Source organism: Athene noctua, chromosome 22, assembly GCF_965140245.1.
Source record: "Athene noctua chromosome 22, bAthNoc1.hap1.1, whole genome shotgun sequence".
Taxonomy (NCBI): Eukaryota; Metazoa; Chordata; class Aves; order Strigiformes; family Strigidae; genus Athene; species Athene noctua.
Window position 1 is genome coordinate 9680579 of NC_134058.1, and position 22625 is coordinate 9703203.

The 22625-nt window shown below is 56.8% G+C and overlaps 1 protein-coding gene across 1 annotated transcript; it reads right to left on the reverse strand.

Moving 5' to 3' along the window:
• Positions 1-14492: 14492 nt before the first annotated feature.
• Positions 14493-22283, reverse strand: LOC141969410 (sperm-associated antigen 4 protein-like). Its single transcript, XM_074925140.1, has 9 exons — positions 22183-22283; positions 20833-20887; positions 18992-19056; positions 17868-17961; positions 17244-17304; positions 16584-16693; positions 15819-15986; positions 15378-15467; positions 14493-14621 (listed from the first exon to the last, which is right to left on the reverse strand). The coding sequence occupies exons 1-9, from the start codon at positions 22281-22283 to the stop codon at positions 14493-14495; spliced, it is 873 nt and encodes a 290-aa protein (XP_074781241.1).
• Positions 22284-22625: the final 342 nt, after the last annotated feature.

The window sequence follows — 22625 nt, forward strand, 5'->3', positions numbered from 1 at the left end:
AATACTGAGTTAACGCAAACACCCGGGCTGGTGCTCATTCTGTTCCCAAGGTGTGCAGACAGGACATCTCTGATTCCTACTGAAATTTCAACTGTGCTGCAAGTGAAAACTCTACAAATTTAAGACAACAGATACTGTCCTCCACTTGTCTGATCAAATGTGGCAGCACAGAACACAAACTCAGACAATGCAAAATAAATCCTGTTGGATATACTGCCACTGTTCATCAGCTTGTTCTCAAAAGCCCCACGCTGCAGCACTCTGTTCCAAGAGCAGACTGCACACTAACCCAACAGACTCTTTTTCTTAGCTGTCTGCTCACTGTGAGGAGAAATTCATAAATTCCAGGTCTGGAGCTCGGTGTTCAATGCCCAGACTCTGCACGGACAGAAGAGCAACATCTAATCCCCTTGGGCACCTGTGTCTCACAGCACTCTTCTATGTTCCTCTAGGAAATCACTGCCTGCAAGTTCCTTCACGGAGTTATAAATGCCAAAGCGTTTGGATTTCCAGCTCTCAAGCATTTATACCATGATGGGTCCCTTATATTTGTCTCTCTGCAAATGTTGTAACCACTGAAATGAACTAAAGACAAACCACAACTGCCATGACAGGATTAAAAAAAAAAAAAGTGAAACAATAAGCAAAATTAGCTTTCAGCAGACACTGGGGAAAAATGCAAGTGTAACTCCACGTGGAACATGATATTCCATGGAAATCTCAAAAGTCCTTTGAAGTTCTGGATTTAACCAACACCCTAGCTGTCTTAGATCATTTAGATCATAGCAAAGTAGAGCAAACAATTTGTTCCACACATGTAAGTTCTTGGAAATGTTTTCCCGCTGCCAATTTATTTACAAAGCAATCTATTCCCCTTAAATGTTAATATATCTGTAAATAACATTGCACCAAAATAAGCACAGAGCAGAGCACTTCAACCTGAAACAATGCATCAGCAGGCAGCTACTGATCAGCATCATCTTCTCCAGTTCAAATGCTGCACAGGGACACCGACAGCCTAGGAAATGCGCTCTCACACTGAAGCACCAGCCACAAACGCACAATTAAAACCATGTTTCCATCATCAGATTCAGATTAAAAGCTGCCTTATGAAAAGCTTATTTAAAAGCCAGCACATAACTTAAGTTTCATTTTAAACATCTAAATCTGTAGATATTTGCCTCAGATGACAACTTTCCTCTTTGCCAGGTTTTTTCTTAGGACATGTCACATCCTGATTTATTTATAATCACAGCAGCAAATGGGTATTTCTGAACGTGTTCTAACAGTGTAATTTCCAGACTGAGGTTTGTCGAGTGCTTGTAGGTGCAGAGTGTGGATATACACACTGTTTGGTTATTCTTAGAATAACAGAAAGCAACTTTCTCATTAATCTTTAGCAAATACAGAACAAATTAACTCCAAGTGTGCCAGCAAACCCAGATGCCCCAATCCTAGACCAGCTTTCAGCTGCTCAGTTCCAGTTTCCCAGCTGTCAAGACTGGTGAGCCTCAAACCTTACTATTCCCTAAGAACACCAGAGAATATTTATCACATGGAAGTTTCTGATTGAGTACATCCACACAGAAAAAGTACTGTGAGAAGAAAAATTAAATGACGGGAAAAATGACTGTGAAAAATAACAGTGATAAATTAGGAAAAGGATTGTTCTATGGAAATCCTATTTCCAAACCACAGAAGTATGGGGGAAGAAAAAGGAAAAAAAAAAAAAAAAAGAACTGAAATATGCCATCTTGGATGTCAGTTTGCAGACTACAGTGGGAAAGAGGACAATTTATTACTTAATTATTATTATTTATAACCTTAGAATGGTTTGGGTTGGAAGGGACCTTAAAGATCATCTAGTCCAAGGCCCTGCCATGGGCACAGACATCTTTCGCCAGACCAAGTTGCCCAAAGCCCCGTCTAACCCGGCCTTGAACCCTTCCAGGGAGGGGGCAGCCACAGATGCTCTGGGCGACCTGTGCCAGGGCCTCACCCCCCTCGTGGTAAAAACAATGTACGCTCCTTCTGTCCAGTCTGAACGTACTCCTTCAGTTTTAACCCGCTGCCCTCTGTTCTGGCACTACAGGCCCTGGTAAAAAGTCTCTCTCCATCTTTCATAAAACCTCCCTTTATATGTAGAGAGGCCACTCTAAGGTCTCCCCAGAGCCTTCTCTTCTCCAGCTGAACCCCCCAACTCTCCCAGCCTGTCCTCACAGGGGGGCTCCAGCCCCCCCAGCATCTTTGTGGCCTCGCCTGGCTCCGCTCGAGCAGGTCCGTGTCCTTCTGCTGTTGGTGTCCCCAGAGCTGGACCCAGCCCTGCAGGGGGGTCTCGCCAGAATGGAATAGAGGGGGAGAATCCCCCCCCTCGCCCTGCTGGCCATGCTTCTTGTTACGCAACCCAGGAGATGATTGTTGTCCTGGCTGCCAGCTCATGTCCAATTTTTTGCCCACCAATATCCCAAAGTCCCTCTGCACAGGGCTGCTCTCAGCCCAGCCATCCCCCAGTCCGTACTGGTATTGCCTCAACCCAGGTGTAGGACCCTGCACTTGGCATAATGCCTGATGCACATTTGAAAATATGTAATTGTTTGCTAAACTGAGACAGAATTTTTGTGAAGACCTTCAAAAAACCAAAATAGCAAAGTAGAGATTTTGTAAAGAAACACCTAATATCCAAAGTTTTGTATTTTTGAAGTTAGACTTTGGCGGGGGGGGGGGGGGAATGTTTAAGCTAGTTGTAATCAAAATTCATTCAAAATAAGAATTTGTCTCAGATGACACGAATACCACCGTAGTATCTGTAATATATTCACATTTACGCTTGAGCTCAGGAAAGTCACAAAATACCCTTAAAGCAAAAACCCCACAACATTCAAGTGTGGCTCAGTTTACTTCCCTTGATAAACTGTATTGTGTGCTAGCAAAGTATAATATCCCACTTTAAAAGTTCAGGTTAAATCTACCTTTCGTGATTCTGACTTCAAAAAGAATGAAAACTTGTATGAAATACTGCACCATGGAAACTGGTTCAAACATTTAAATTCAAACAGAAAACTAGTTTTAGCAAAGCAAGAAAAAAATCATTCTTAAGAGTGTGATTGACGTTTAGCATTTTGCTCTACAGCTCTATTTTTCTTAATAAAAACCCAGACCAAACAGTAATGTTAAACTCTATTCCCTGTGTATGTGCAGCCTGAACAGAATCCTCCCAGGAAGCCCTCAGCGATGGGAAGAGCTACTTGGGGCACTCTCATACTGCCACCTTGTTATTGGCCCAGGTTTTTAACAGAAAGATACACTTATGAACTAAATCTGCCTTTCTGTAGGAAAAGCAAATGAATCTCCGAGAGCCCAAAGAAGCCCAAACCCCACATAAGCCAATGAAATCCTGAACATCAGACAAAATGAATCTGCATCGCATCAGCAGTTTCCAGACTGGACAGAACAACTTTTGCAGGCTTGTGTGACAGACTGTACTAATGCTCACTGAGTGCACAGGCTAAGGAATTACACACCTTCTGAACAGTCACACCCTGCCTACAAGGAGCTTTATGACGCTGAGCTATAGGAGACTAATGGACACGAACAGAGGTTTAACAAACACCTTCACAGCTGAACCCACACGCTTCTCCTCACATTCATCATCACAGGCACCTTACACAAAGCAACAAATATTTACATATGTGCAAAATAACACAGAAGCAGCTCGTGAGCCCCCACAGCAGGGAGCAGCACTAGAACCCAGAGGCTCTCAGTTCTCAGGGAGCCGGACAGCGCTGTGGCACAAGTTCAGTGCCAAGATGCTGCTCAAGAACACACTCTGCACTGCTGACATCTGGGATCTGACCAAGCATCACCTCACTTCACACACTCACCAGGGTATCTCCTGACTAGAAGCACCACTAGCTTACCCAAGGAAATAACTGTTACCAGTTTACAAGAAAATCTATTCAAACTCTCCATGAAACAGTGTGATTCCTCCAGCTCTTGTAACAGACTGGTACACAAAGTAGGTCAGGTAACAGACAAAAGGCCTCCCCAACAGATGGAGATTTGCCTGTTCTTTAGAGTTCAGCTACCTATTACTAATTTAAAACAATTCATTTGTTGCTTTTAAATACGTTAAGCACACCAGAACACACAAACAAACAAAAAATAACGTTAACGGGGAAAAACCTCGGTTTGACCTTTACCAGTAAACCCAGCGCCACCCACTGACACCGTGTTTCTGGAGCCCTGTCCCCTGTGTGCCGCCTGGAGCTCCGCACAGCAGCGGGGCTCTTCTCAACCCCGGGCTCTGCCCAGGGACACGAGAAGTCACAGCGCTGCCAACTCACAGCAAAGGCTCCAGGCTCTCGCCTCTGAGGCAAAACCCTTCACATCCGCACTTACGCGTTTCATACAAAGTCCACCAGCAATCCAAACGGCTCCGTCCACCAGAAAAACAACCCCTGGCTGCTCTCGGTACGCGTGCGGCCGGTCATGTGTTATCAAGAGCACAAACCCAGGGTCTGGAGCATCGCTTCACCGTGGGTATATCCCAGACACACCCGATCCCAGAGATCCTGGCACCGCTGCCCGGGGTTCCTCCTGCACCAAAAAGAGTTCTGACACTTCTATACATTCCCTTCCCACCTTCCCCCAGCAGCAGCCGGGGCATCAATTCTGGTTTCTCGAGCCGTTACACTCTTCCCCTGATTAAAGCGTTTTATAGCAGCCATCGCGGGCCAGACTCTAACCCAGATCTCCGGGAACCTCGGCAGATGGGTCTGGAGGGGAACGTCCGGTACCGCCGGGAGTCCGACAGCGGCGTTCCCTCGAGACAGCTCCCCTCCAGCTTTCCAAAACCCCCGAAAACACCCACAGTCCCGGTCAGACCGGGAAGGAGCGGGAAAACGAACCCTTTCTTCAACCTCACTATTGCCCAAAGTGCAATTTCCACACGGACTTGGCGCCCAGAAACCCCCATTTTATTCTCATTTTCTTAACTGTCCTTCGCAGCTTTCGATTCGTCCCTCGTGCATTTTCTCTCTCCCACGAACACGCGCAGATCTCACACACACACACCCGCGCGTTCCCGGCCGCCCGTCCCGGGTCCCCACACAGAGCCCGAGAGAATCCCCCGCCCGTCCCGGGACCCCCGACGGCCCCGCGGCGGCCCCGCGCAGCGCCGAGCGCCGCCACCGAGACGCGGCGAGCGGAGCGAGCGGCCGGCAGCGGCCTCGGGGCGACGGAGCCGCGGCCCGCGGCGGCGCTTCCCGCCGGCCCCGCGCCTCGCTCCGCGCCCCCCCGCGCACGGACCGGCCGCCCCCCCGAGCGCAGCCTGACCGCGGGAGCGGAGCCGCGGGGCGATCCGCGCCGTCCCCGTCCGCCGCCGGCTCGGGCGGGGCGGCCGCCGCTCCCCCGCCTCGGGGCCGCGGGCCGGGGCGCGGCGGGACGGGCCGCGCGGGCGGGGCCGGACCCTCCCCCAGCGCGTGCGGCCCGGGCCGGGTCACGGCGGCGCGTGCGGCCCGGGGGCGCGTGCGCGGGGGGCGGGGCCGGGGAGCCGCCGCGCGTCCGCGCGGGACCGCGCCTGCGCGGGGGGGGGCCGCGCCCCGTGCCCGCGGTGCGCCTGCGCGGGAGCGTCCGCGCGCTCGCGGCCGTCTGCGCGCGGGGCTCCGCGCCCGCCCGGCCCCGGCGCCTCCGCCCCTGCGCGACGGGGCCGCTGCGCCCGCGGCGGGGGGGGCGCCCGCGTCTCCCGGGGCCGGTCGCGCGGGGCCGCGGCCGCGTCTCGGCTCCGGGCGGGGCCGGGACTCCGCGGGCGGGGCCGCGGCCGCGCACGGTCCCCGCGCCGCCGCCGCCGGGCGCTCTCCGGGGCTGGAGCGGCGCCGCCCGCGCTGCCCTCGTTACCGGATTGCGATGGGGATCCGGCTCTCGGCGCGCAGAGCCCGGAGGCGACGCCGATCCGGGATTTCCCCCGACGGGCGATTCAGCGACGCGGTGCGGTCCGGGAGGAAACAAAAGACGCTTCGCGCAGCTTAAGCCGCTGAAACGTCATTTGTGGGGGGACCTCGAGCGCAAACACTAACACAGGACTCGGGGCGTTCCGCTCTGTCGCCCGGTGAAACTCCTTCTCGGTCCTCACCGCTCACACGCAGAATTTCTCTCGCGACAGAGCTGCTGCAGTAACGCGTCTGTAAATCCCGCTGCAGCCCATCCCCGGTCACTGAGCCGTCCCTGCCCCCCCATCCCTCGTGCTGCCCGTCTCCTCCCCTTCCCCGCCGAGAGGGCAGGGTGAGGGTCCTCGCCTGATCTCCTTTTGTGACAAGGTGACCCGACTGTTGGACGAGGGAAAGGCTGTGGGTATTCTCTGCCTGGACTTTCAAAAAGCATTCGACACACTTTCCCGTAGAATTCTCATAGAAAAACTGGCTGCCCATGGCCTGGAGGAGGGAACGCTCTGCTGGGTCAAGCCCTGGCTGGATGGCCGGTCCCAGGGAGGGGTAGTCAGTGGAGCTAAATCCAGCTGGCGGCCGGTCACAAGTGGTGACCTCCGGGCTCGGTGTTGGGACCGTTTCTGTTCAACATCTTCACGGATGATCTTGATAAGTACACAGAGTGGATCATTGGTGAGTTCGCAGATGGCACCAAGTGAAGCGGGAGTGTCGATCTGCATGAGGACAGGGAGGCTCTGCAGAGAGACTGGGGTAGATTTGTTATAATCAGACAAAGCCAATTTTTATAAAAATATATATTGTTTTATTTGGGTTCAATCGACTTAGGGTGGGAAGCAATAGGCAAAGCAGCGCTGGGTGCGTGGAGAGCCACAGCTCTGCCACACGCACCCCGAGTTCCAAAAGCAGCGGTTTTTATACTCTTGTGCCATCGCCTTTAACCAATCCCCTCCCGTCAGATGATTGTCCTGCTCTTTTCCATTGGATCATTTGGGTTGCTGGGGTGCGTGTCCTCCTCCTGTTGGGTCTTTTGAAAGTCTCGAAGCCTTGGTCTCCTGGTGCGCTTTTCTCCTATTGGATCTTTTAAAAGCCTCATGATCTCATCTTTTTGGGGTGCTTTTCTTCAAACAGCAGTTACGAGTCACTGTTACTTGTTCTAACCCAATGGCACACTTTACATTTTGATGGTTTAACATTTACAGATCATTCAAGTGTATCATACCCCCCCCTACCCAACCTAACAAATTAGTTACAACAGTTTATTACAGTACCTACCTTGCTTAATTTAGCAAATTGGTTACAATAGTTTATTACAGATCGGATCGGTGGCCAATGTCAATGGGATGAGCTTCAACAAGGCCAAGTGCCAGGTCCTGCCCTTGGGCCACAACCACTACAGGCTCAGGGAGGGGTGGCTGGAGGTGTCTGGAGGAGAAGGATCAGGGGGTTCTCATTGACAAGCAGCTGAACATGAGCCAGCAGTGTGCCCGGGTGGCCAAGAAAGCCAACGGCATCCTGGCTTGGATTAGTAATAGTGTGACCAGCAGAAGTAGGGAGGTGACAGTCCCCCTCTGCACTGGTGAGGCCACACCTGGAGGGTTGTGTCCAGGTCTGGGCACCTCAATGTTACTGATTTTATTATCAACAGAAATTAAATTGTGTTTGATTTTAATATAAGTATAGAATTAAGAGATATTTTAGTAAAAATCATTTTACATTTATTGTATTTTGAATCTAGCAACCAACTGCTACTCTAAAATCCCCTGTACAGCCCCGTACCAAGGCCGAAGGGATTGGTCATAACTGTTTAGTAGGAACGGTTAGAACCTAGGTAACAAAACACAAGGTGATTTGTAATCTGATTTATAACACATACATAGGACTAGAAGAATGCAAGTAGTTGTCAAGGTCCAGGATTAATGGGAACTGAGGGCAGTAACCGTAACAGCTTGCAAGTACCTGCCAAGAAAACTGTGTCCTTGAGCAAAAGGTAATTCCGGCAGGGGGAGATCGTGACCACCGACTCACGGACCACCTACTCACATTACACCCCAGACCCATTTCTAGACATTTCTAACCTCTACTGCGCAGAATCGGAAATAGGAGGAGAATATGTTAATGATTTCTTGGAAAAGTTCTATATAAGGTGCATGATTCTGGTGCCTGGCACGTGTTGTTGGTGAGAACCTTCCCCTACACGTCCGGCCGTCAATAAAGAAGTGTCTGCTTATCTACATCACATTGGGGTCAATAAGTTTTTATCCCAGTTTTCAGTGACATCAATACCAGAGAGATCTCGAGGGGCTGGAGCGAGGGCAGAGGAGGGCAACGAGGCTGGGGAAGGGCTGGAGAGTAAATCCTGTGAGGAGCCAGTGAAGGAGCTGGGAGTGTTCAGTGTGAGGAGGAGGAGGCTGAGGGGAGCCCTCATCCCTCTCTGCAGCTCCTGACAGGACATTGCAGAGAGGCTGGGGCTGGGCTCTGCCCACAGGGGATCAGGGACAGGACAAGAGGGAACGGCTGGAAACTGTGACAGGGGAGGCTCAGACTGGACATGAGGGAAAAATGTTTCCCAGCAAGAGTGGTCAGAGAGTGGAACAGGCTGCCCAGGGAGGGGGGAGTCCCCATCCCTGGGGGTGTTTAAGGGCCGTTGGGATGAGCTGGGGGGGGATGTGGGGTAGGGAGAACTTTGTAGAGTCGGGCTGAGGGTTGGACTCGATGATCCCAAGGGGCTTTTCCAACCTCCTTTAACCTCTTGGGTTCAAGTCCCCCACAAGAACAACAGCAAGTGACCGTGAGATTTCTCCCAGCTGTTTATAGAAAGCTTCACCCACCTCACCGCTTTGGTTGGGGGGTCTGTAGCAGACTCCCACAGCAAGATCTGCGTTATTGGCCCTTAACCTAACCCCCACACTCCCAACCCTGCTATCACTGTACTTGATTTCTGAGCTCTCCCAGCATCCTCTGACTCACAGACCACCCCACTGACACTCCTGCTCTGTCTGTCCCTCCTGAAGAGCTTGCAGCCATCGATTGCCACACTCCAGCCGTGTGAGGCGTCCCACCACGTTTCTGTGGCAGCTGCTGTGTCAGAGTTCTCGTGCTGCAGCACGGCCTCAAGCTCCCCTGGCTGCTGCTCACACTGCGTGCGTTGGTACAGATGCACTTGAGATGAGCTCATGAATCCAACCCCCTTTTGTGAGCGTGGGCCCCATTCCCTACCAGACCCTTCTCAGGTGCTTCCATGACTCCTAAACATCGATCCCTTCTCTCCAATGGAACGGCACGGGGAGAGCCCTCCCCACCCACCACCCTTCAAGCCTTGGCACAGAATCACGCAGAATCACAGAAATCATCGAGGATGGAAAAGACCTGTAAGATCATCCAGTCCAACCATGTGTTCCCAGCAGATATCTGGGAGGTTCAAGTCCCCCACAAGAACAACGGCTCGCTTCCCTTGAGCTTATTGCCAGCAGGCCCAGTGATCTCCCCTCCCCCTCATATCCAGTTTAAATGATGGGATGGTTTAGAATCCCGGTATAAGGAGGAGCCGGGACTGGTGCCGGTTGCCGTTCACTGAGGGGGGTGGAGGTGATAATAAAGGCCAAACTGGAGTGAAGCCCATTCCCTTACAAGTGTATTTTATTTGTCTTTATCACTCTGCAAGACATAGAAATATCTGTCTTTTATGTTGCAGGCCTGAGTATGATAGAAAAGTTTATAAAATGTCAATAAAAACAAAAGAATAAATAAGGAAAGAAGAAAAGCAAAGAATATTTTAAAATAAAATTTCCCGATTTTAAAAATATTTCTGTGCCTATTTCCTCTTTAATATACATTGCTTTGTTTTGATATACCAGTCTTCGGGGCATTTCATGAACATATATTCAATTATGATTTTGAAAGAAAACGTATTTCCAGAAGCGGGGTGGGATGTAGCTACAGGGACACAGATTCCCGAAGTCACAGGGAAAGAGTTTTATTTGTCTTTATCACCGACCATCTCCAACCGGTGCTCCCAGGGCCGCACTGTTCCGTGGCTCTTCCATTGCTTGAAGCCAAGCTGCAGAGATTTTTTAAGTTTATTTTTTGAGGGTGTGGAGGGAAGGAAAAGAAACCCCATTACAGGCATCCAGGAGCGCCCATAGGTGCCCCCACCCCTGCCACAGCCACCCACCGCAGAGCTGTCCCAGAGCTTGTTGGCCTCTGCGGAGGTTTTGGCTGCAGAAATCCCCCCCCAGTGTGATGCTCGGGAGGGGGGACCCCCTGATACCCAGGATGGGGGGACCCCCCAGTGCCTGGTATAATTGTCGGGAAAGGGGAGACCCCTCCCAGGTGCCCCCCCCCACTCACTGGGCACATCCTCTGTGCAGTGGTGCCAGAGGGGAAGGGGGGGGCGGGCTCCCCCTCGGAGGTCATGGCGGTGTCTGTCTGTCAGTCCCATCCCGCCGGTATTAGACAGGAGGGGCCAGGCATGCGCGAGGCGCAGCCCCCCCACCCCCCAGAACCATGCCCCTTCCCACCGGGAGGGTCCAGGGCCGACCCCCCCCTGCCAGGGCCTGGGGTGCGCCTGGGAACAGGGTGCAGGGGCTGGGGTGTGTGGGGTGGCGGGAGCACAGAAAACAGTGTGAGCTGTATCGGGGTACACGGGGCGGGGGTGCACAGGGATCCGGGGCAGGGGCGAAGTGCATCAGCAGGTATGGGAAGCGGGGTGCTGGTGTATTGGGGTACACAAAGATGGGCATGCACAGGGAGGGGGGGGTGTATCGGGGTGCAGGGGGCTGGGGTGCAGCAGAATCTGTGGTGTCCAGGGAGTGGGGTGTAGAGGTTACCCGGGGGCGCAGTGAACCGTAGTGCAGGGGAAGGGAGGCACAGTGTGTTGGGGTGCACAGGTACTGGGGTGCACAGTGCGTTGGGGTACAGGGGTTGCCTGGGGACTAGGCGCAGGGTATTATCGGGGTGCACGGGGACCTGGGCCCTGGGGCTGCTTCTGGAGAAACACACACATTTGGGTCAAAAAGAGAGAATTTCTGCCCATCAAGAGCCTTTGGCAGTCAAGTAACGGGGCTGGGGGGGAGACGGGGGGTCAAGCCCAGCTAAACCCGGTTCTTCCAAGTCCCCCCTCGGCGTGGCGACGGACTGAGCGGTGCTGAGCCCCCAGAAAAACCCAAACCAGCGTTTGCCCAAACAGCTCCTTTAATAAGGAAAAACCCGGCGGCTGCCGGGGGACGAGAGGCGCCAGGAACAGCCTGTTCACACCAAAACCCAGCAGCTCCCCCGCCCCGCAGAGAGAAAATACAGCACAAAAATAGATTTTCTCACACCAAAACACGGGGGGTTCCCCGCCTCCACTGCAGGTCTCACAGCTTTCATCGAAAAAGGGGTTTTGGCACTTTACGACTCACGGAGACCTTCAGCATTGGGGATTTATGGATTTTTATGTCCCTTCTAATAGTTTTTTTTCAAACTCTACGCTTCCAGCGCCCCCAGAATTTCCAAGAGATTCTCCTCTCCCATTTATAAAAAGGGGTTTTGGCAAATACTGAACAACTCTGCTTTGAAACAAACCCAAGTAGTTTTTTCCCCCCAAAAGCCCACGGGTTTCTAGAGCCCCAGGGGCTGCAGCCACGGGTCAGTCCGTCCGGCTCCCAAAACCCACGGTTCTGAGCCCAAAACAAGCAGTGACCCCTCCCTGCGCAGGGAGCAGAAGGGCAGAGCCGGGCCTGGGCTGGAGGCACCTGCCAGGGCAGAGGTCGCGTGGCTGCCGGGGGGGCTTGGGGGGACAGCAATAAAGAATAACAAAATAATGAAAAAATTTAAAATTAAAAAATGCAAGCCAAAAATAAAATAAAAGCCCCAAAACCAGCAAAAAACCCCAAACCAGCAAAAACCACCCAAACCCCCAAAACCACCTAAAAAGAAAACACAAAAAACCCGAAACCACCAAAAACCCCAAATCACCAAAACCATGAAAAATACAACACAAAACCCTAAAACCACAAAAAAACCCAAAATACAAAAAAAAAAAAAACCCCACCCCCACCGCGGGGGGTGGTGCCGGTGACTTGCGGAAAAAACTAACTCCACAACTGTGCAGTTGTAAAGTAGGTATGTTTATTCAGCGCCGGGCGCATAGGGGATCACTCCTCAGCAAGCATGTGCACCCCTTGCAGCTCTCGTCCTGCTTATATATTACAAAATAATGCATATTCATAGAATGCTTATACATAAACAGAATATTTCCCCGCCTCCCCTCGCTTCTCATGGTAATTAGGTCTCCTCCTCTTGCGTCTGCGCGTTGAGCTCCTTTGGTGGTTGCAAATTCCTGGGCGAGGGTGGTACAGATGAAGTATCTCCTCTTCCTCGCTGATGAACTTTTTACCGTGTCCTTCTGCGCAGCCTCAGTTGTTCCCTGGCTCCTAGCTAAACCGCAAGGCCAGTTTGTGCTAGGATTTGACGTGATCTATTGCTGATTTGTACTACTTCAAGGACAATAGGAAGCTTCTGTTTGAGCCAGAAGATGATATCTTAGCAACAGTGTCAGCCCCTGGTATGTCTTCGCGCATAGCCCCTCATCTTGGCGCAAGCTCCTCAGTCCTGCGCCATCTCACTAAAATTGTTTAAATTCCCTATCTCACCGGCAGTTGCCGGGATGGATCCACTGCAGGTGGATCCCACCTCGCCTGAGAGCCAACACCTGCACCCAGCGCTGGGTGAGGTGACCAAGTCAGGACGGGTCGGGGTCAGATCCCGTCTGTCGTGCCAGCGATGGGAGCGGGTTAGGTCTGGCGTCAGCACAGGGCACAGGTGACAGTGAGGGTCTCAGCTCCAGCCGCTGGGACCGGACCAGTAGGTGTGCCCCGGGTGCAGCTACTGGAGGAACTGGGATGAGTAAAGCGAGCAAGCTGCGGGACCAGCACGCGGAACAGGACTGCAGGTCCCAGCCCGTGCGCCTGGTGCTGCCTGTGGGGAGCCAGAGTGACTGCGTCTCCCGCAGACACCAGGGAGCAGCGCTGGGGGTGTCACGTTTTAATAAACTTCAAGGGGGGGCAGCTGGTGAGCTACCTCACGTCCTATGGCCCTGCAGCTCTCCAGGAGGAGCCTGTTGGCCCCTTCCCTGGGCCTCACCACCACGTCTGGGAAGGCACCGGCCTGGCTGTAGCCTTGGCAACCGAGCAGCTCCTGCTGTAGCCACCGCTGGCCCAGCCTGGCTCACCCTCGCTGTCCTGCTGCCTGGGTGTGCCGGCACAGGGCTCAGGCAGGGGCTCGCGTCCCGGCTCTGGGCCTTCTCTGCGTGCGCAGCAGCAGCTCCCGGGGCTGAGGCGGGAAATTGCCTTGTGCCTCTCCTGAGCTACTGCCTCCAGGAGCGGGGTCTGACCTGGGCTGCTTGCTGCCGGATGGACACCAGCTGCTCTGTCCTTCCCCTCCTGCACACGATGGGGACAAAACGTGGTGGGAAAGCCAGGGAGGAGCCTGCGACCAGGCAGCGCCCGGCGGCACGGGCAGCCCCGGCACAGGTGCCCAGACACACCCGGCGCGGGCTTTGCCCGTCCAGTCGCCCCCCCAGCACTGGGCCCCCACTGTACCCTCCTCTTCCAGGGAGGAAGAGAAGGAATGAGATGCTGAGGAAGTTTTATTACAGCGGGAAATGAGATGTGTGCACTGGCACGATCTGTGCACTCGCTCTCTATTAGTTATTTCAAGGCTTTGAGCAAGGGGGGCCTGGCAGCAGGTCACAGTCTGTGTCTGTGTGTGCCCCCGGGCACAAACAGCTCCCGGGATGCTCACGGGGTGGGGAAGGGGCTCCCCACTCCCACTTGATGGAAATGACGGGTTCCCCCCCAAAGGCAGGGCCCGGCTGCTGGGCAGGTGCTGGGCCACAGGGCTCCGTGCGCTCCCCAGCCCTGGTCTGGCCAAGGCACGCGAGGAGCTCCCCGCCCCAGCCCTGGGAGCCCCCAGGAGCTGTCCCCAGGGCTGCTGGTGTCCCCAGCCCTGCCGGCAGGCTGGGCAGGGGCCATGTCACCAGGCACCCTCCCCCCAGGGCTCTTCTTGTGCCCCCCCCTTTGGAGACAAATCCACGCTGAGCTGAACAGCCACAGCTTTTATTTATTTCTCCCCTCTTATTTTGGTCCTTCTTGTTCTTCTCTGGTGTGTTGTGGTTTGAACTCAAGCCAGCGGCCAATCGCCACATGGCTAGTCGTTTACTTCCACCCCCCCAGCCCGGTGAAATAGGAGAGGGACAAAAGAAGAAATTCACAGTATTAGTAAATTTTTTTATTCAACCTAACAGAACCAACAGTAACGACAGCAAGTCCAGAACAAGTGAAGGTGGTCACCGAGCGGTGGCCGGTCCAGGCCCGTCCCAGCAGCAACTTGACCGCACCAGAGAATCCGCCACGACCCGGGAACTGCAACTGGGCACGGGGGAGCAGCATCCGCCTGGACATGGAGCGTGATGTGACCCGATGTGGAACGCTCCAACCCAGCCCTGCCCTCAGGCGTGCTCTTCTCAGCCACGGAGAGGGAATTCCAGCCTGGCCCCGAGCAGGACAGGGCTCAGCTGGTTCCTGCGCTCGCCCTCAGCCCATGCACCCGCAGTCGGTAAATGCAGGTGTACTGAGGGTTGCCCCAGTTGCTCTTCACAAGGAATTTGACATATGAAAAAGCTCTGGGAAACGGTGCGGTCTGTGAAGACAAGAGGGAAGGGGAAGAAGAGGTGTTAAGAGCGACAGTGCAGTCAGTCCCTCCCTGCCAGCCCTGCTCCTGCTCAGGAACCAGCTCCCAGAGGCAGGTGGGAGCAGCTGTTGCCATCGGGGGTGCTGGGGAGGCCGGGGCACAGGACGGGGGAAGGCTCCTGGCCTCCTCTGCGTGCCGGCCCGGCTGGGGCTGCGTCCCCCTTCCCCCTGCCCCTTGCTCTGCGCCAACAGAGAGGCCAGGGAGGGGCTCCTGTGCGTGGGGCAGCTGGTGTGCAGCCCCCTGAGGCCCCGCTGCCCGCTCTGCCCGCCTTCCTCCTGGCAGGGGGAGCCCCGCAGAGAAGGGGCCGCTCTGCTGCGAGGAGAGGGCCCTGTCCAGCTGCCAGCGGGCCATGGGATGCAGCAGCGGTGCTGCCCGGCAGCTCTGGCCACCGGCCATCCCCGTTTCTCCAGGGCATACAGGCGCCATTCGGTGGAGGGGCCGTGTGCGCAGCTGGCCCTGCTGAGGGCACTGCCTGCAGCCAGGGCTCTCTCAGGACTCGTGCTCCCACGAGTGGAGTCACTGTGCGTGATGCTGCCCTTGCTCTCCCTTGCTGGAACCACCGCCTGCTCCTCAGCCCTGCCAGGGCTCTCTGGGCTGGGGCCCAGGGCCCTGTACCCAGGGAGGATGCGTTCACACCCCCCTGCCATGGGCTCCCAGCCAAGCCTGGTTTCCTCCCCAGCATCCTCCCCCGCACGTGGAGCGTACCTTCAGAGGGAAGGTCTGAATGGCCTCTTTGGTCACGTCATAGGTGAAGGTCAGGAGCAGCACTTCCTCCTCTCCATCCACGTCCAGTCCCTTGGGGCCAAAGCACAAGGAGAGCAGTTCAGACTCGGCCCCACAGAGGGGACATGCGCGCTGGCTCAGCCCGGGCAGGTACCAGCGTCGCCCGGGCTCCAGCAGCTGTCTGACACTGCCCGGGGCAGAGCTCAGTCTCCTCAGGGTCAAGAACCTGGAGACCTTTGGCCAGAATACGTCCTGAGAGGGATGAAACCTCTGGAGCCCTTGAAGCATCCCCCCAGGGCAGCACGGTGCTCAGCAGAGAGCAGGACACAAACCCCAGGGAATGCACAAAAGGCAGCAGGCAAGTCCCTGTCACGGCTTTCCCCCAGGGCCAGACCCCACCAGACCCGCCCGGCAGAGACTTACAAAGACAGCGACGTCTCTGGGGGCGCTGATGACGGTCCCAGACGGAGACACCTCTTTGTAGATGTGCTGCACGGTGACAGCAGTCAGACGGACTCGTGCTGGCAGCCTGATGACCACCTGGCCCTGGTCCCCTTGGAGAGGCCAGCAGTTCCCTGGGGACATATCCGGCTGCAGCCAGAACGAGAGAGCAGTGAGGGATGAGAGTGCGTTGGGGACAACACAGCTCGTGCCACTTGGAGCACGGGACCAGTGTGTCTAGGGTGGCTGTTGCAGCTCAGAAATGAGGCGCCTGTGAGGAGCGGACAGAAGCAGGAGGCCGCCTTTGCTGCCTGACAGAGGGGGCTCTCAGTGTTATGGAAAAGAGAACACTGGGTTATGAAACCACCCTAGTCAGGGCCATACAGAAACACCTCTCTGCCCAGCGGCTCTGCAGGGCACCCCCCTACCTCCTGCCCCCCACCCCTGAAAAGGCACCGTTAGGGACAAACGTGGAAAGGAGGTCACCAGGGAGAAAGTCTTTCACTCAGCTGGGACAGAGGCCTGTGGGCAAGGGGCAGCAGTTCCGCTCAGTTCAGCCCTGTTCCCCTCCTGAGGGGAACCGTTCATCTCCAGCAGGCCCAGCCCTGTGTCCGAGCTTTGGTTTCAGGAACCTGATCAGCACTGTGGGCTGGAGCGGCACTGCCCTGGACCGAGGGGAGAGCCCCGAGGTCGGTCCCAGCTTCACAGAAGGAAGGAAACCAGCACTGGTGAGTTCTGCTACAGTACCTCCAAAATAGCACCAGGTTTGGTCCGAAAGAGCCACTCCACTATGCTGCAGCGCCAATTCTCTCTGCATGTGAAGGTCTCTGAACTTCTCTGCACATCGATGGCGGCACCTGCAAGGGAGGGAGAGCAGGTAACTGCAAGAGGCCCCAGACCAGGAGCACCTGGTGCTCAGACACTATTTCTGGTGCCGCCGAGCAGCTCCACGTCTGTCAGTGCTGTTCTCATCCCCAGGCCATGGGGGTGCCCGGCTGCATGGGGCAGGGACAGCATCCCTGTGCCTGGCGACTGCGGCTGCCACGGCGCCACGAGGAGAAGGTCTGAGGGTGCTGGGGGGCAGCAGGCGCCGGGGCAACGACAGCAGAGCAAAGCTGAGGGCTCGCTGTGTGGGCAGCAAAGGGTGACCCAGCCGTTCCCTTCGCGGATGCAGCCGGAGGAAGAGCCCCTCCATCAGCGCAGCAACGTGTGTGGGGGCAGCACCAGAGGCACCCGCGCAGGGGCCAAGGGCAGGACTGGGAGGGAGCCCGAGAGAGCTGCTCTGCCACAGCCTGGCTCTGGGACCCCAGGGAGCATTTCAGCTGCCCCACTTTGGGGAGCAGTGCCTGGATAAGGAGCGCTGCAGGAAAGCGCAGGGCAAGGAGACGGGGCTGCTTGTGTCCATACCAGAGCTTCCCAGGGCCCAGTCAGACATCCTGGCGACTTCTAAGGCCATCTTGGACACTGCCTGGTGAATGAACACAGGAAAGGACCACGTCAGTGGGCAGAGCAGCATGGCTGCTGGCACCCACGGAGGTGAAGGGTCAGTGTTGGAAACACAGGGCCAGCCTTGTCCACAGAGCCGAGACGCTCTGCTGCTGGTGTGAGCCACGAGGCCTGAGGAACAGTATCTGTGGCCATGGCTACGGCCCCGAGGTGGGTTAATGAGGGTCCCCACCCTCCCATCCCCACCCTCCCCACTCTCCAAGTCAGCTGGGAGATGGGCTCAGGCCCTGCCAGCGCTGGCTGACCCCATGAGCATGCCTGGGTCTCACCACTGCCTCCAGGGCCCGGCCAGAGCAGCCAGAGGCCCCGGCATGCCAAGGGAAGGCTGTCGGGTGCCTCCGCCGCCAGAAGCGCCCGGTTAACATGGGCCCGGAGAAGGCCTGTGCAGCACAGCAGCTCTCCCAGCCAGCCCCTGGCAAAGGCTGGCTTCTTGTGGCCAGCAGTCTGAGCCCAACAACCCCCACAGGGAGTGCTTTCTCTGGCATTCTGCCTAGCCAGCCCTCCTTCCCCAAAATGCAGGGTCACCTTCTGCCTGCTGCTCATCATGTGCCTCAGCTGAGCCACCTCCTGCAGAAGCTCCAAGTCTGGGGATTCCCCGAACCACAAAGCCGGCAGATTGCTGCAGGAAGAGAAAAGCCGTTCTTGTCAGAGTGGCCCACCCCGTGGGGGGAGCGTCTGAGCTCAGCACAGAGGACAGGCACATGTGCAAAGGCAGGAGGGAGGTACAGACGCCCGGCCGTTGGGAAAAGGCGTGCAGGGAGCCCGAGGGCGGCCGATGCTTCCGCACAGACCCAATTGCAGCTCAGGACACGTCTCTTACCGCAGGGTCTCCAGGTGCACTAAAGACACACGTGTCAGCTCCTGAAAGGGAAGAACACTCCGTTACAGTATCCACTACCAGAGCTGCCGGGGCTTCCCAGGAGAGGCTTCCCCAGGAAGAGCTGGCAAACGCTGCCGCTTCTTTGGGTCACCCTGCAGGGAAGCGGGAGAGGCTGCTATTTATCCAGCACTGTCAGCAACGCTCCCTTGCAGGAGGTTCCTGTCCTACCAGTCACTGACCTCCACCAGTCTCCTGGCGCATGTGCTCCACACTGGCAGCAAGGTCCAGCAGTAACCACCAGCTGCAATTCACATCACAAAGAGACAGTTATTTGCCTGGGGTTGCTGGCAATGCCTGCAGTCTCCTCGTCTCCTCCCTGTTGCCTTGGGGCTGGGGCAGCTGGTGGGGTAACGTGGGGTTACCACCCTCCCAGGCTTGAGGGGACTGCACAGCCGTGCTCTTCAGGTGTGCTCAGTGCCCCAGAGCTGCTCCCTGTTTCCTGGGGCACCGAGACCAGGCTGCACGGGCTAGGAGAGGCACCTCTCCACCAGTCCCCTGCACGGCCCCTCCGGGAGCCCCCAGTTCGGGTTTGGAAATACCTACACCCTTCTCTTGCAGGCTTGCAGACTGAGCAAGCCATTTGCACCAGTGGCCAAGCAGCAGCATGGCTGGAGACTCCCAGTCTTACTGGTAGTCCAAAAGCAAGTCCCAGTCACGGACATACTCAGAAAGCACTTGGGCCAGGGGAGTTTACACACACACACTGGCCAAGAAGGGAAGCTGGCCAGCAGAAAGCTGGCACCCAGCATGTTCGCTCATGCAAACTCACCAAGAGCCACTGCGAGCAGCAGGACGACTTGCAGAAACCTCTTCTTCTGCAAGGCCATCTTTTGCCTGAAAAAGAGGGAGTCCTGTGTCTGTCCACGAGCCAAGTCTTGAGCAAAGCTCATGTTGGGCTGCGACCCTGCTGCCCCCTGACCTGACACCCTGGGCAGCAGCAGCCCACTTCTTACCTAGTGCTCCCTGCCACCTCCCCCGTGGGCTGGGGCTCAGGCACGCTGCCCTCGCTCTCCAGGGAGCCTGTGGGGGCCCCTCGGCATCTCCTTGGGGGTGCCCTTCTCCTTGACATTTCCGTGGGGGTACCCGCTCTGCTCTGCACCCTCTGCCTCAGCAGTGTGACCTGCTCGGGGCAGCAGCCGCACAGCATCTGTGGGCTCCTGCCCACGCACCACGGGGCTTGGTGGGCACCAGCTGTGACCTCACAGTGGCAGCTGTGACCTCACAGCGGGGCTCCGTGGGGCTGAGCGGGGTGGGGAGTCCCTGGGGTTGCCTGGGGCAACACAGCCGCTGCTGCCAGGCACAGAGAGATCCCCGACAGAGCAGCCAGAGCAGAGCGGCAAGAGCTGGGAAAGCTTTTCTTGCGACGGAGTTACGGCATGGGAGAGACAGCTCTAACAATCTCTCTCAAGCCCCTTCATCCCGCTCGGCTTCTGCTATCACAGCAGGAACTTTCACCCTCCTTAAGGTTTCCTGACTGACAGCAGGAACAAGCAGTAGGTCTGGTCTGTCTGGCTGCTGTGTCCCCCCACGCCCGCTGGGTGTCCCCTGCGGAGCTGCCCACTACAGAGAGATCCTCAGTAAACCCCTGTCAGGCAGAGGACAGAGAACTCGAGAATTAATTAGAAACCTGATCTGATCCATCGTTTCACCTACAGAGCCATTTGTTTCTGAAGCAGACCCTCTTCTGTGCTACTCGTGATTTTTTAAACAATTATTATTTTTTTAAATGTTATTTACTTATTTTCTGCAGCCTGTCAGAGCTGGGAGGAGTCAGCAGGGACCCCGCCTCTGCTCCCACTCTGCGCAGTCCCTGGGAGGTAAGTGCCGTCCCAGCAGGCTCCCCTGCTCTAAGCACAGGGCACAAAGGGGTGTCCCTGATGTCCCCCCCGCACCAGGCTCCCCGGGGGCTTATTTTCCGATCAGCTCCCATTTCACTGCAGTGGCTTCTCCTGGGACAGGCTGTGCTCAGGCCGTTTAATCACAGTTTCCTAAATACACTCCAAGGGACCAGTAACCTTGTAAAACAGCCCGGTCACAGCTCCCTGGAGAAGTTCTCCTGTTCCAAAGGAAGAAAAAATATTTTTCATTTAAAGAGATTATTTTACCTTCCTTAAATTTATTATACAATGGAAGTAAAACTTGTTCAGATTTTTAGACTTTTAAAACTACTTGAAATTAATTTCATGCATACAATTGGGATTAAATTGAAGTTGCCTGTATAATTAAATAGAACACAGAGCGGATTTAAAGTTCAATTTCTGAAATTTGGAAATTCAAATTTCAACTTTTGGAAATTTCAAATTTAAAATTCAGACATTTCAAATTCCACACACCTCAAATTCAAAATGCAAACATTTCAAAATTTGGCACTTTCAAATTCAAAATGCCAACATCCCAAACCCCACACATTTCAAGTTTAACATTCAGAAAATTCAAATTTACAGGTTGGAGGTTTCCAAAATTTGGAAATTTAAAGTTTCAGACATTTCAGACATTTCAAATTCAAAACTGGCCTGGGGGCTGGGGGGCCGTCCGGCAAGGCGGGGCACTCGCAGACCCCGCAGGGGACGCTGGGGCCGGGGTTCAGGAAGGTGCAGGTGCAGCCCTCACCTCGCTGCTGGTATTGGGGGGCAGCCCCAGAGTCACGGGGAGGGCCCCTATAGCGCTGGGGAGGAAAATACAAAGAGGGTGAGGGACCCTATAGATCCCCATAATCCGCCACAGGGGATGAGGGGGGTTTGGGGGGGCTGTACCCTGGGGTCCGCCCATGGGGGCTGGGTGGGGGGTTTCCGCCTGGAGGAGGGAAGGGGCAGGGGGACACTCTCAGGATCTACAGGGACTCTATAGGGGCCCCACAGACCCACACGTGACCCCAGGAGCCCCCACCCCAGGCCGTCCAGCCCTTCTACAGCCCCTAGAGCCCTATCAGCACCCCGCTAAAGCCTCCCCACCCCTACAGATGCCCCATAGAGCACCTCCAGCCCCCCCAGCCCCTACAGAGCTCCCTATAGCCCCTCTACATCCACCCACCCCTATAGAGCCCTCCCCCCCCCCCCCCCCGTACCTGCGGCCGTCCCCATCCGTTATTGGCATCGAGTCGGCCACCAGCAACCCCTGGGGGCGGGAAAAGGGGCCGCTCCCACTTCACGCCAGTACGGACCAGTATGAGTCCACCAGCAGCTGGGCCCCGTCCAGGTGCCAACAGTTGTCTTTGGGGGGCCGGGGGACCCCCAAAATCGGGCTCGGCTCGGCCGCCGTCGCCTCCCCGGGGTCCCGGGTCAGAGCCGCCTCCAGTGCCGCACGCAGCGCCCCGAGATCGGGCGGGGGGGCCCCTCACTGCCCCCCGGGTTTGGGGGCCCCCCCTGGGTCGGGTGGTGTCCCCTCGGAGCGGGCCGCGATGGGGGGGCACCCCTGGGAGGACCCTGCGGTGTGGGGGGAGCCCTCAGGATCTCTGGGGGACCCCCGCCGCCGGGACGCAGGCGCTGGGCTCGGCCTCTTCCGCTATCACGTGAGGGGGGAGAAACGAGGAGAAAAAGGGAAATTTTGGTGGGGGGGTGTACAGAAAATAACGAGTTAACGGGGCAGCGGTGGCACTAATGGGGGCGCACCCCTCACCTGGGGTCCCCGAGGGGTCCTGCCCCCCCAAACCCCCCGGGGAGGGGATCTCAGTGGGCGGGGGACCCTCTCCCGACCCTGTCAGCGGGGTCCCGTCCCCCGCTACCAAGTGCCCTGCCAGGGGGTCCCCGGGCGGGGGGAAACGGGGATGCGCGAGGGTCCGGGGGTACCGGGGAGAACTCGGAGACGGCCGCCCAAGCGCGGGGGGGCGCCCAGCGGGAAGCCCCTGCCTACCTCAGGGCCCGGCGGGGAGGAGAAGGGGAGGAGGAAGCGCCTGCCCCGATCTCGGTGGCGGCGGCCGAGGGAGGAAAGCGCCGGCCCCGCCCCCGAACGGGCTGCCCTCACCCGCCATGGCGGCCGCGGCGTCGCCCCGGCCCGCTCCTCCGCGTCCTGCGCATGCGCCCCGCTGGCTCCGCCCCCTCTCTGGCAATGCCCACACTGCCCATGGCGGACAGCCGCGTCCCCGGCCCCGCCCCTTCACGGAGCCACCTCCCCTCCTCCCCGCTCCCCTCAGGGCCACCGTGATGGCGGTGGCGGATCCGGCCGCTCGTGCGGGCTCCGATGCGGCGGGTAGGCGGGCACCTGGGTGGGGGGGACCTCGGGGGTGGCGTCACGCCCGCGTCGCGCCCTCGCCCCGCCCGGGGGGTGTGAACCCGGCGGTCGGGGGGGTTGGAGTCCTCCGTGCCCTCGCCTTTCCCTTCCCCGTCCTCCCCGGCGGTCACCGGGCGTTGGCGCGGCCGCTGGAGGTGGGGGGGTGCGGGCGGGCGGCCTCGCGCTGCCCACGGACC

Excerpts from the sequence above, each read along its gene's own strand:
- LOC141969410 (XM_074925140.1), bottom strand. The coding sequence starts at position 22,283 with ATGGGCAGTGTGGGCATTGCCAGAGAGGGGGCGGAGCCAGCGGGGCGC. Across the intron at positions 20,888-22,182 it reads CGCCGCGGCCGCCATGGCGG|CGCTATAGGGGCCCTCCCCG; the intron begins GTGAGGGCAGCC and ends TTTCCTCCCCAG. Across the intron at positions 16,694-17,243 it reads CTGGGCCCTGGGAAGCTCTG|GTGCCGCCATCGATGTGCAG; the intron begins GTATGGACACAA and ends CCTCCCTTGCAG.